The sequence below is a fragment of the Apostichopus japonicus genome, chromosome 6 (genome assembly GCF_037975245.1).
Source record: "Apostichopus japonicus isolate 1M-3 chromosome 6, ASM3797524v1, whole genome shotgun sequence".
NCBI lineage: Eukaryota > Metazoa > Echinodermata > Holothuroidea > Aspidochirotida > Stichopodidae > Apostichopus > Apostichopus japonicus.
Genome location: NC_092566.1, coordinates 14,334,179 through 14,348,623, shown reverse-complemented (window position 1 = coordinate 14,348,623; position 14,445 = coordinate 14,334,179). Strand labels below are relative to the sequence as shown.

General features: G+C 37.2%; 2 protein-coding genes across 5 annotated transcripts in view; one reads left to right on the top strand and one right to left on the bottom strand.

The window, feature by feature from the left end:
- The window catches only part of LOC139969065 (alpha-N-acetylneuraminate alpha-2,8-sialyltransferase ST8SIA3-like), a 63,716-nt gene extending 50,458 nt beyond the window's left edge, over window positions 1-13,258 (top strand). For all 3 annotated transcript variants that reach the window (XM_071973815.1, XM_071973817.1, XM_071973816.1), the window contains 5 exons: window positions 3-150; window positions 4,027-4,133; window positions 5,392-5,481; window positions 9,048-9,283; window positions 9,525-13,258. In XM_071973815.1, the coding sequence (XP_071829916.1) occupies window positions 3-150; window positions 4,027-4,133; window positions 5,392-5,481; window positions 9,048-9,283; window positions 9,525-9,766 (823 nt within the window). In that variant the 3' untranslated portion in view covers window positions 9,767-13,258. The remainder of the gene's footprint in view (window positions 1-2; window positions 151-4,026; window positions 4,134-5,391; window positions 5,482-9,047; window positions 9,284-9,524) is intronic.
- The window catches only part of LOC139969068 (uncharacterized), a 29,065-nt gene that overhangs the window by 4,861 nt on the left and 9,759 nt on the right, over window positions 1-14,445 (bottom strand). Inside the window, exon 6 of one of the 2 annotated variants that reach the window (XM_071973821.1) lies at window positions 12,735-12,872. The exons of the other annotated variant lie outside the window; for it this stretch is intronic. Within the exon in view, the coding sequence (XP_071829922.1) occupies window positions 12,818-12,872 (55 nt within the window). The 3' untranslated portion in view covers window positions 12,735-12,817. Of the gene's footprint in view, window positions 1-12,734; window positions 12,873-14,445 lie in introns of those variants that run through there. 2 annotated transcript variants of the gene reach the window in all.

Below are 14,445 nucleotides of genomic sequence, written 5' to 3'. Positions count from 1 at the left end.
AGAACCGAAATCTACAAGGAGTTGGGCACAAATGTGACCAGATTATTGTATTTGACCAAAGAAAATTCTCCAAAAGGTCATAAATTGAGATATTACGCATCTACGAAGGGATCCTTTGATACATCGTCAGTGTACGATAAACTACCAAAGGTAAGAGAAATAGACTGAGAGAAAAGACCTAGGAAAATATGATCATCATTCAACACCTTCTCTAACCAACGTTTTTTACCATAAATAATAACCATATACCCATACATCATCAACAGGTGGTTATTAGTTGCAAATCGTGGTATTAATGATTTTTGCAACTGGATGTTATACACGGGAGCTGCTATGACGTGGAAATTGTTCACAATGGAAGAGGTGGAGTTAGTATACCAGACCATATGTCAGATGTTACTTGACCAATAGTGATCATTAGAATTTCAATCTGTAGATAATACATGTCTATAATTGTTGTCTTCATGGTCTGATCAATATTTTTTCCGCTGCAATACCCTTAAGTCGCACCTGGGATCAAAGGGTCGCCGGATCATAAAATCTTCCCTCTAAATTTAGCAGTGTAGGGTAGTAGGCCTTTCATAACTTACAATAATGTCAGTGGTAGATAACCAATGTTTGCGATATTTTGGGCCTACACTGAACAAAATTACACAATATTACGCTAAAGATTACACATGATTCAGCTATTTGTCGTTTATGAACAGTGAGTACCCTGGTACTACCCGAGGTCAAAGGCCACTTGACCATACATATTGGTTCGTAAACCGAAAGTACAACATCATAGCCAAATATAGAGCGTTACATGAATAGATGAGAAACACATTGCTCATAGGGATCACGAGATGGCGACTGTTTGAAGAAGTAACTGATTAGTCTGTTTGTTTGCCTATCAGCTTCTTACATCCCATAAATGTCACCTATAAGGTGACTTGCTTGATATAAATTAGTGTTGTTGGATCATCAAACGTGTTCAACTCGTCGTTACGTGTTAATACAGAAAGATATACATGGAATCAAGAGTTTGCATTATTCCACGTATTTTAAGAGTATTAATAGTTACGTGCACCAGTAAACTAAATGGGTAACACCGAGAAAAGTCCATGAAGGTAATTATACTGTGTCACCCATCTATTCATTCACACAAGGTTGTCACAGAATACAGCATTCACATTGTGGCGTTATTGTAGGGATGCTAGTGCAACGATACTAAGTATCGTCCGGAACACTTGTAGCTAAGGCTGTTACACATTCTTACCCCTCGGTCAATCTAAATTATTTGTCACGCAAATACTTACCTCGATCTCGCCCCAGAATCAAACCGAATTGCTTTTCATAAGGGTAAACACACATGTAACCTTATAGTACCAGTGTTTACGATCGTTCTTTTTCGATAATCTAATCTAGTGAGGCTGTATTAATTACAAGTGCTTGGAAATCCAATATATTTCACTGTATAGTTTTGAAAAGGAATTATTTAGACTGGATGAAATAAAAACTGGCCTCAATTACATGCTGGTTGTGAAGATAAATGTTAGAACGTTATGTACTGTAGTTTACATCAAGACCGCTTTATGCTGAGAAAAACAGACATTGGCATTTCGACTGCAAATTCTGTGTAAAGAAAATATCCGAAAAGTGAAATGCAATTTTTTACCTGCAACCGTCAGCCGCGTCCATAGCCTAGTGGTTAGAGTGTTTACATATGAAGCGGGAGGCACGGGTTCGAATCCCGGTGGAGGCTGGAAGGTTTTTCACTGTTCTGGATTTTCCAACTCACTTCAATTATATATATATATATATTCATTTGCTTTGTCGTTCACCTCTGTTTCATTAACAAAAGTCTGTTCAAAGTATCTCTTTCGAGATCCGGCTTTAGGATATCACAAATGATTTCGAGTTGGTTAGCATCAGTTTGATCTCTGAAGCAAGGCAAATATGTCACCAAAACAGAACTAGTATTGTTTGATACAGGTGACAAACGCCTACAGTGGAATAACGACCTTCCTTACCGGTTTCAAACCTGTGGACATACAATCAGCGTCCATAGCCTACTGGTTAGTGTGTCCGCATATAAAGCGGGAGGCCCGGGTTCGAATCCCGGTGGAGGCTGGAAGTTTTTTCACTGTTCTGGATTTTCCAACTCACTACAATATCAATTATACATATATATATATATATATATATATTTTCCATTATGTATGTTTGTTTGCCTTTCAAACATGCTGATGATTTGATCTTTAGATAAAATTTAGTGACAAATAGCAACGCACTTTTAAACAACATAAGACTTTTGACAGTGTTCATGTCACCAAAGTACGAAATCAATTATAGTTTCGAGCACTTTAAAAGCGACTCATATTACAGGCCTTTATAAATACGGAATATACGGGTTCGAATCCAGAACTTGCCAGATGCACGTTGATATCAAAAAATTATAATAATTATTATTTAAAAAAATCGTATTATATATACCCTGTTGTGTGGTCGCATTTTAATTTGACGTATCATAAACTCAACTTGGTTAGGCCATCAAAGCTGCAAAAATGTTTATCCCCTAATTCTTCTTCCAAACAACTTCCGGATTTTGCATAATTAGATGTGTGTTTATAGCATAATTATATACACCTTTCATATATTCTTAATTCAGTAAGTCAATATTTTATACTGATTTTTTTATTGCATCCATATCTGTCTCTAACTGATGTCTTCATGGTCTGATAAATATTTCTTCCTCTGCAATACCCTGAAGTCGGGCCTGGGTACAAAGGATCGACAGACCATAAAATATTTCCTCTAAATTTAACAGTGTAGGGTAGAAGGCCTATAACGTACAATAATTGGTAGATATTGATAGATGTAGGTTCTGGCCACTTTCAGAATTGAAGCACTGACAATTAAGCTTCTGCACTTGCAATGTTACTAGCTATGATGAAGAAGTCACACACTAGTCTGTTCGTTTGACTATCAACTTTCTTGTCAATATAAGTGTCATATTATATACCTTTGTAATATATCTTTAATTATGTGCCTGGAAAGTAACTTATGTGTAAATTATTGCTTGACTTCTGTTTTCCTCGATCCTGATACTCGAGTCGTTTGTAGGAAACTTCGAAGAGGTTTTGTGTTTAAATATGGTCAGTGTATACGAAACTACCAAAGGTAACAGAAATATGTAAGGGATAGTCTAAGTAGATTTTAAAATATCAACAATCGGTTAAAACGAAGATTATGCATAGAATGTGCTGCACTTAGTCAACATTGATTACAATTTGTGAAGACTCTTTGCCATCCAGAAGAAATGAAAAAATCAATACAGCTGAATGTAATCTTCAGGACGGTATACTCATGTGTCCTGCAATGCAATCAATGCGGTTAAATGCGCAAAAGTCAACCTTTCAACGTACAGAGTGAAAACATCACCTTGTTAGACTCATATTGCAGGTAAAATAGCAATTAGCAAATGTAGCTCTTCGATTTTAAGGTTCATTGAAATCCAATGTATATATTTGTGTGCCTTCATATGATCTTTGTCAGATCTGGTTTTCAGATAATATTTAGTGACAGAAGTAAAGCACTTTTAAGCAAGACTGTTGACAGTTTTCTTGTCACCAAAGTAATGACCCAATTATAGTTCGGAGCACTTTGAAAGCGATTTAAATACAGGCCGTTATAAATACGGCTTGTACGGGTTCGAAACCAGAACTTGTCATATGCCCGTCGAAAATGAATAGATAACAATTGCATATGATATATACAATGTCATGTGATGCCTTTTAATATGACGTATAATTAAATACCTTCATCGATCTTCAATTTAGGTAGGCCATCTTAACTGCAAAAAATATCTATCACCTAATTCTTGTTCCAAACACCTTCCCGTTTTTGCATAATTAGATTTGTGTGTGTATAGCATGCATACAGCCTAGAAAGCTTTCATATATTCTTAATTCAGTAAGTCAATATTTTATAGTGATTTTTTTTATTGCTTCCATATCTGTATTCATATTATTTTTTCATGTTTAGAACTCTACATTTGATAGATTAAACCGGTGTCACGTGATAGGAAACAGTGGTTCTCTCCTGCATTCTAATTGTGGCAAACAAATCGATGATGCTGATTTCGTGTACAGGTAAGGTAGTTGGAATATATATGTATAAGCTAATTGTCAGTAGTACTCAAATGTGGTGACTAATCTGTGACATTTTCGCTAATATTCACCTTGCTGACATCGGCGCTTTGACTCAGCTGATCTAAAGATGCATAAATGTTAGTTCCAATAGGTGTCGTTGATTTATTGATACATGTAAAGCCTACATAGAGAGACCCAATTTTATATAGATTACTGTAGATACCATTACCATGTGCATGGACCAACAAGATATGTCAATAACACCACCCCCTAGCAGAAAACACTACATTGATTTATCATGATAAATACAGAATATAATCTCTTTTAGAATAGCAGAAGAAAAGTCAGTATTGTGTATCAGTATATAATCAGTATATCAGTATGTTACAATTTAACAGCTCAGTTATGTCGGTAAAAACAAAATAAATGTAGTATGCCGTTTCATATATATATGTATGTAAGAAATCAAATAGATTTGCCTAACTCGATATTACTTTGGGGTTAAGCAACAGTCAACCGTGCGTTTATCACAGGATAATAAAAGAACGGCGGTATGATTCAAGCAATACACGAGGCTGTATGGAGAGTTCATCCAACGATGGGCTAAACAAAGCACTAACTAGAAATTCAGTTTAACAGTATAAAAAAACGACATATTTTGGAAACTTTTACAGGATATTCCTGTACATTTTCATTGGAGGTAAAAATACTACTATTTTTTTTGTAAAATACTTGCTGTACATAAGTTTACATGTAACTATAAAAAAGGTCTCAGTAAAAGGTCTCAGTTCTATGTAACTGCGCAAATAAGATAAGAATTATTACAATAATTAGGCTTTACAATGCTGAATAACCGGACGTTGTTCTGACGCAAGTACATACTGCGCATGCGTCCAGTGGGCCTAGCAACGCGAACCGGCGTGTATAGCGATAATGCGAATTGACCTAACGGTCATTGTGTACTACGGATGCGTACCTTATATAGTACATTCCACTAGTCTCAATTAATTCTCACCTATGCTTCGCTATCTCCACCGGACAGAGTACCCTGCGCCAAGATAGACGCCAATCAATCAAACGTCTATATATATATATATAGGCCTACAGTAGGCTATGGTTTGTGATCTAACTGACCAATCCAGCCGTAACAGTATACCAATATATATGGATAAGACTGATTGGCTTAGCATTGTTACATTTCTATCAGTATAACCCACCAATTCCAAGCTTCATATTTTCCATTCTTCTGCTTTTTCAGATGTAACGCAGCACCATTGAAACATTTTGCCGCCGACGCAGGAAATGAAAGCAATATCACTTCATTTAACCCATCCATATTTGCAAAAAGGTTCGTCAATTATTTAGTACTCTGTTCAGGAAGTTAAATCACGTACGTTTCACTTGTATGATCTTTTACTGATTTTAACACGTGGCAGTACATTTGCACCATTGAAACCTTTTGCCGCCGACGAAGGAAATGAAAACAATATCACTTCATATAACTCATCCATATTTGAAGAACGGTTCGTAAATTATTAACATACTCTGTTAAGGAAGTAAAATCACGTTTCACTTTTATGATCTTTTACTGATTTCAACACGTGGCAGTCAGCGGCGTAGCCAGGAATTTGAAAGGGGGGGAGCACTTTTTGCGATTGATATGGATTTTTCAAAGTTGTAGGCAAGACTATCTGAGCGGAGCGCCACTATCGGTTGGCGCGGAGCGTACAAGAACATTTTTGGTTTTAAACCCCCCCCCCCCCGATGGCCGAAAACGGCCCTTCCCGAGTGTTCATTCTGGTTCCCTGGCATCTTACTAACTTGAGACACCTCATTCAATATCACTTTTAAACCCAAAAAACAACCGAGTTAAAATAGTACACACGTAATTCAATATACTACATAATGCATTTAAAATTAGCAAGGTATACATGTCCAGAGTAGTCTTACTTTTCAACTTCTGATACTTGTAGATACAAAGATAGGCCAGCAATGTCTTTGATACAACTATAGCCAGTAATTGTTTTTGATACAACTGTAGCTAGTAAATGTTTAAGTTAGCCTAATAAGAGAAGGCGAGAGCTCTCCGACGATTGCCATCTGATGCAAATTTCTCAACTGTTTTCTCAACTGAAATATTATTTGCGTAAACGGGTTCTTAACTAGATGTAAAAAAAACTGACAAGATCGGATCCTAGTCTTTTTCGGCGGGTAGAGTGTTGAATGAAACGGCACGTGATAGAAATGACAGCCTAGATGGCAGAAGAATAGGTCACTTACTTTAGCCATATTCTTGCTACGTTCATTTCAATAGTTTTTCCTTAAACTCGTCCAGCAAGCTTATGGTCTTGAATTATGGGTGTTTTTAAAAAATAAGATACCTAGGCCAAAAAAGGTGTAGGCCCGGGCCTACAGTGCTACATACTGGCTATGCCACTAATCATATGATATCATATTATCAGCAGATTTTGTTGTCCCTATACATAATATATCAGAATAACAAACATAGTGCTCTTTTAAAATTTTCCCAGTAGGATGATTTTTGTTTATTGTCCAATGTCTGGACTTCAATACATTTGACAAACTTAACTGATGGAAAATATAAACTTTCATATTTTGTAATATAACCAGATATGCAGTGGTCTAAAAACAAATATCGTTATCGCAGTGTATTAGCAGTGTAATAATTAGTTATAGGAAGTGCGTATCACGTACGATTGCTAGCTTAGCTTCATAACATGCAACAACTTAGGGCGAATCATAGAAAGAATGAGAATGAACGTTGTCGACGTTGTTGTGCATACGGTTCGTGACATTCCATAGAGTGCAGTTAGATAGGCAATATGTATTTTATTACGCAGTGGCCAACTGTAGGCTTGTAATAGGCTATAGGCTAAATTTAGCTAATTGCATCTGCCAAACTAAGTAAGTAGTTGAATCAGTAGGCGTGCATGTTACTACTATTATAATCGAGTTAACGAAGCTGACGAGTATTCAAGATCGAAAGAGCACTGACAAAATACCATGCTAAAAAAATGCTTTTTAAACATTTTTTTCGACACTGAAAGGGGGAGCAGTCGCTCCCCCTGCTCCCCCTTGGCTACGTCCCTGGTGGCAGTACATTTGCGTCATACGCCAGAATGCCTAAGTTCTGTTTTGTATATCATGTATACTGTCTTTATTACGAAATAAGCGGATGTGATCGATATGGAATCAAAATTGTGTCTGTTATCCACGTATCATCATATCTTCAATGCTGACGTGCATGTGATTCCGACGATAACGTTTCAATATGCCGTATGGTTTATTACATAATCATCTGTATATATAAAGCAGCGTAAAACATTAATAGGCCTACATGTTGAGTTTTGCACGTTTAAAATACTCTATTCGCGCAAGTGGCACTGTATTTTTTCAAACGCAGTTTTCTAAGAAAGTGTAATACTGTATGTAAAGAAAAAGGTTTATCCGTTGCAATTGTGCAAGCTATCATCCGCTATCAGTCTGTTGGGAAGCTATCAAAAGTTGAGGAGGCAGAAAACCGATGAAATTTGGGCAATCTTCACCAGAATTAGTTTAGTTTCTGATGCTACGCGGTTGGATGTTGACATTTTGTACATTATCAACCTGCAGTACTTTCCAATTCTCTGAAATCACAATGAAATTCAATAACTTTCTAGTTTAGTTTAATTTGTAGAGAAACACTTAGGCCTACATGTATATACAAAACAACTCGATTGACATAGAATCACTATAGTTGTGTTCACTGGCTCTTATACTTTGTAAAAAGCAAAGAATAGGCTACTTCTTAGTTTGATCAATTATACTTGTGTTGTGTGGCCGGCTAGCTCAGTCAGGAATTCATGTTGGGTAAATGGTGATAGGCTACAGAATAACATAACTTAGTAAAATGTTCCCTCGGCAGCTGAGATCAGAGAGAGATAGAGACGTTCCTATAAACTAAGAAGAAGACAAAACTTTTCTTGATTCCTCTGATGATTCTTTACTTGATTGACTTGCGATGAAAATATATAATGAATTTCGATGTTGAGAGAGCTAGAGATATTATGTTAAACAATAATGGTGCTTCGAAGTGATCACTTCAGAGACAGATATACGCAAGTCCTGGGCTAGCGCAGAGAAGACGTGTACGGTTCTAGGCCTAAACACGTGTTCGCGGTGCTTCTACACAGTAACGGTATGGCAGCATGGAATGTAAACTAATGAATAATTAACGTGAGCATGCAAGGTGGTGACCTCACTGCTAAAACTAACCAATGGGAGCTATTATCTTTAACGTGGGCTGCTGAGCATGCGCCGAGATACAACTGTCCTAATATAGTAATATTACTTCACGCGTCATTGTAAACTTGACTTATATGTTGACATAAATGTAGCTTTGTAACAGAGAGCCAAAACAATATAATACAGTAAAAAATGGCGTGAGAAAACACTTGTCCTCTCCGGAGAGCTGAGAAGTAAACAAGTAGTTCAAAGAAGCCATCGACGGGCACCCCGAGGGACCTGAAAATGAAAGGGGCAGGTCAGATATACTAGTACATGCATGACACTTGAAAAATACTACTCAGTCTCCTTCAAGCGCAAAAACAAATGTTATATTAAATATATCAGCTGCCTAGTTTTGTCAAACATGTAGATCGTAACTTGAAATATAACAATTACATAAAGCTTTATTTTATTAAAGATCACGAAATGGAAAAGGTTCGTGTTGTATTAGCAGAAACCAAACAAGGAAGTTGACACTTACAATGCTATTCAAAACGTATATTAAACGAAATAATGAACATATGGACGATGTTTTAATAACATATCAATTCTTTGTTCTAATTAACGAGTTATGTATAACGTTACAGGCGTTTTATTCTTCCCTGTTTTTTTGTGTATCACTTACAGATATCACGGCTTATCTAACAAAACACACATCGGGAAGTTTTTAACAGATATGAAACAGTACCATGGTTACTTGTGGGGAGCCTGCTTAAATTTTGAGGCTTTTGTGAAAATATGTAGGAAAGCAATGGACGCCTACAACATTACAGAAAACAGTTTCGTCCTAGGACATCCGGACCACTTCAAATACTTTAATGGCTTCTGGAGTAAACGAGGATACAAGGGTCGTCTGTCTACAGGTAAGCAGCTCTGTAGCCTTGCACCCACCCCATCCCATCCCACAAATAGCTCTACATTATCAGCATCAAGTATCATGTCCCCCCCGCCCCTTCATCCCACTACCCCCGGATCCCCTTCCATCAGTTGATTGTAGTCTTTGTGTGTTTAAACCATAATCTGATTCTATCTCTTTACTGCTTATAATATTACTTAATTTTATATTTATTTAATCTCCATTTTTTCTATTCATTCAATATTTAGGTTTCTATTACGCTAGTGATGCTCTTAGTCGATGCAATGAAGTACATTTGTATGGATTTTGGCCGTTCAACTGGATCTTTGAGAAGGATGGTCCTCGCATTATAGATTACCACTACTTCGATAATATCTCCTTTCCCGGTACAACAAAGAAGTCTGCTCATACAATGAATAAGGAATTCTCTATCCTTTTACAACTTCATACTTTTGGAATAATTAAGCTACATTATGGTAAATGTTACTAATAAAAGAGAAATCAAAACCGAGATACAATTTATCCAATTGCAACAGTGATTGGAATCTTGAGCAAGCTGGGAACGGAGATCCGGTTGCCAATGCTTTAAACAAAAGTGCAGGGTCCCTTTCACAACTAGTTCAAACAGGATGACTTTTTACAAGTTGAGACCAAATTCATTTTGCGGGAACATTTTTCAACGCAAACCGCTCCAGCCTCCTCGTGCCACTTTATTCACCTTACCAACCACCAACCACGATGGTCATGTGACGTACTCCCTTGTAGCACTCATCTCTTATAGTTCTCCTTGAATGCATATTCTATAACAACTAAAGTCATGATCTCATAACTACCACGTATAGTCGTAGGAGTGACCGCCTTATGTAATCTGTAAGACCTTGACAGTTGATGTTCGCATATAAGCTAGGGTCCATGCAGATCAAGATTTTTAATAAAGAAAGTAAATCTTGACAACGTTAGGCTATCATCCAAACCAAAGCAATCATTCCTCAAATTGACCGCAAATGCCCGTTATATAGCGGCGTTCTTTCGTCTACGGAGAGGTCTATTTCGTTGAACTGACAAAGAGCTAAATAATTTGTCAGTAGCACTTGGGAGCACGTCACATGACCCTCCATGGTTGGAACGTTTTCCTACTGTGGAGTGAGAGTTCTAGGTGAATTTTCGTCGCTGTTGGAAGAATGTTGTTGCAGTACGTATATGTTATATTCTCCATCGAGTGGTAATGCATATCTGCTGACATAAGCAATTTGTATTCATTAAACACCTGAAGATTTGAAAGATGTGTTGGGTGTTTTTACAATGATGATTTAAGTAAATATATTGTGTGTAGTCTGCAGGGGCCGACGCTGTATACCATCGCTGTACCATATAATATCATTGCATAGTATATGTGGGAATGCAAAATGGAACAGTAAATTAAGGGTTAGTAATATCAGGTGAAAACAGTGTATCTAATATGATAAAACACGCTGATGTACGTAAATCGTTGACTTGATGGTTCCAATAGTGATCTTCATCAATGATAAAACCTAAGTTCTCCGTGTAGGACGATTTCTTATTTTTAAAAACTATTAAATACGTTGTTAATCCTTACAGTTGATTCCATGAAATATTGTATATTTCTTTAAACCGAGGTGTAGAGAAAGTTTAGAGTGGTCGAACTAATTCTTTCAGTCATTCATTGTGGCTAAAACTTTATGACTCAAATTGGAACAGGATTGATCGTAAAATGAAACATTCAAGTGTGTAATTAACAAATAATAAGCACCCATCTATCTATCTATCTGTCTGTCTATACCTGCCTGTTTGCCTATCTATCTATATAACGTATTCTAGGTATGCATCCATAAACAGATTGCTATATATAGTTGTAATACAAGTGTGGGTTGAGTGAAAAGAATATGACATTGTCCATATGCGTACGGGACCATTTCATTTGGGGGGCAGAAACTTTTGTGCCCGAAAGTTCCCGTGACACTATCTAAGCGGAGCGCCACCATCGGTTGGCGCGTAGCGTACAAGAATTTTTTGGGCAAGAAATGCCTCTCAGATTGCGGGAAATGGCACTTCTGGGGCCTTGCAAGTTGCATCTAAACATTCTTTATTTTATAATCTCACGTTTTAGAAATTTATACTTCCCCAAAAATTTGGTAAATTAGAAGAAGAAAAAATGGTAACATCACTTTGAAGGGGGGAAATAGGACAGTTTATTTTTCCTGTTAATAATTTTGGGCGATATTGCAAAAAGCGTAGTAGCCCTGATATATTAAATATTCGGGCAACATGCTGCTAAATAAAGAAAATCATTAGGCCTATATTAATATTAATGACACAAAACAAATAACACAAAACGCTCTCCACGGAATAGTCGGGCAAGAATGTGAAAAAAATTCGGGCAAGTTACTGCGTATTTTTATATATATATATTTTTCTCCTCTTAGGCTGCCCGAATTTTTCAGGACTTTTGCCCGAATTTACTTGTCCTCTGGAAATTTGGGGGCAGTCTGCCCCCCCCCCCCCCCGCCCACTGCCCCCTGCCCCCCCGCCTCATACGCCTATGAGTCATTGTCTCAACAACGTAATCAACTGATATGAGATTGATACAAGAAGTTCAAGTAGATCATGAGGTCATGTGAAACTTCAAGGCTGATGGTGCTTCAAAGTTAGTGTGGGTATCTGAATATGGCGATCGATGTTCTTCTAGCGTTGTTAAGAGGGTGAAGTGGATGAAAATATTTAGATTGTCATATCTTCTAGACCGTAGAAGAGTTAACCGAAATAAAAAATAATCATAACAGGAAGTTCTGGCGGCTGAAGATGATAGTAAAAGAAATGTTGATAAAGTTCTGTAACCTTAGGTCTAACCCACATTCCCATATTTGAATGGCAGTGATATAATGTTAATATTTGAAAAATTCGGTAATAGTTTGGTAAATGCACCTGGCAACAGCTGAGTAAATAATGTCATCATTAAAATATGATATCTATTCAGTTATCAATAAAGGAGAAATATATTTCCGCAAAAGATCTTTAAATGAAATGCTAATTACATAAATAAAAACATCGCCATCTAACAACACATTCGATATAGGTATTTCATTTAAAACCGGGAATATTATGTAGGAGCAAGTGAAGTATTCGAGCTACTGATTGTAGAACGCACACTATAAGGTCAGTCCCCTCCCCCCCCCCAACACCCCCACACCCTCACCTTTCCACCAAATGCTGCACAAAAAGAACAAGCGAAAAAACAAGTCTACCAATGGCCTTGTGGAATGAAACTCGTTCCACGACAAAATGGTTTCGATTGTCCATTGTAATACAAGGGTGTTCTGTTGTTGCTATGAAGCTAAAAATGGACATAATGATTGGATTACTGTAGAATGTATGACACCGATGAATTAAAGTTTAACAACTTGATCGACCGGTGGGCCTGTGAGATGACGACATAATCAACTCCGCCATTATCGACTGAGCAGTTCAAACAGTATTTTTGGTGTAGGCCTACTTTAAACATCAGTCAATATCTGGAAAAACTTTAACAGCACTGCTGTAATTGACCATGACTTGCAATCATTGTGTGTTCTTGATATCTGTTGAAGATACAAATTAATAATTAAAAAAATTAATAATCATCATCTGCCGTAGCTATAAAACCTTACCAAAGAAGAAGTGATTCCTGTTAAGACAGATGCAGTAGGCCTACAGCTGCTCTGCTTTCCGTTTAATAACATTTTTATAACAAGCGTGAGCAAACAAGTAGCCCAAAAAAGTGACAATGTTTATGTAATAATAGACAATGATCGTGTACTGAAAAAAAAACAAATTTTACAATTATTGTTTGCCACGTCCTTTACCACAGTGCATTTTAATATTTGGATAATCTGATATAAGCAGCTGGTTTCTTTCTTCTGTATCATATGATTAATTCTGATCATTTAAGTATTATTTAATCATAATACACAATCAACGCGCCCTATCTTTCTTTATTGCTTGATTTTTTTTGGCTTAAATATATCATACATCATACCATATGGAGCTATAGTTCCATGATCATACATACAGTGGCGTAGCTACGGGGGGCCTGGGGGGGCCGGGCCCCCATGAAATCGGCTGCCCCCCACTGGCCCCCACTGGGAATGGGGTAAAAAAATGTAAAAAAAATAATCATCAGTGCGATTCACTAATATTTTTTGTTCAATAATTTGGGAAATAGAGTTACTTGATTGCCACCATAAAGTGAAAGTGGTCATGTCTAAAGAACATGTACTACATTAGTTCTTCTAAAAAATAACAATTAATTTTGGTTTGAGTTTTGAATGGTGGAAGAAGAAAGTGCGGTGGAACTTTTATGAGTGAGAATTGAACCTAGGTTGCTGCCTTGCATTGCAGCCACCCTCGATGAAACGAGAAAAACAAAAATGTTCAGTTACCCCAAACCAGTGGCGTAGCTACGGGGGGGGGGGCCTGGGGGCCGCCACCCCCATGAAATCGGCTGGCCCCCCACTGCCCCCCCCCCACTGGGAACGAACCTTGTGCATGTGCTGCGCGATATCGATATCTACCAATACATGTTATCGGTCATCGATTGGCACAAAAACCCAGATTCTGATGACAGCTGCCTCAAGAAACCCAAGAAATGGCCTAATTAGCACAGAGCCACCAATGTGGACCATTACCGAAACATCGATGCGTGTTAGTCTTCCATCCCCTTCCTCTAATGCTATTTAAGTCCACATGTGGGCATATGATGCAAACCTACCGGTAGCCCACAGGGGTTTGAGCTGGGAGAAAGGCCTTGACACCTTGAAACAACAAATGATGCCAACTATAGGCGTACGAGGCGGGGGGGGGCAAGGGGGCAGGCTGCCCCCCAAATTTCCAGAGGACAAGAAATTCGGGCAAAATCCTGAAAAATTCGGGCAGCCTAAGGGGAGAAATATATATATATATATATATATATATATATATATATATATATATATATATATATATATATATACATATATATTTCTCTCCCCCTTAGGCTGCCCGAATTTTTCAGGACTTTTGCCCGAATTTCTTGTCTTCTGGAATATATATATATATATATATATATATATATATATATTTATATATATATATATATTATATATATATATATATATATATATATATTTATATATA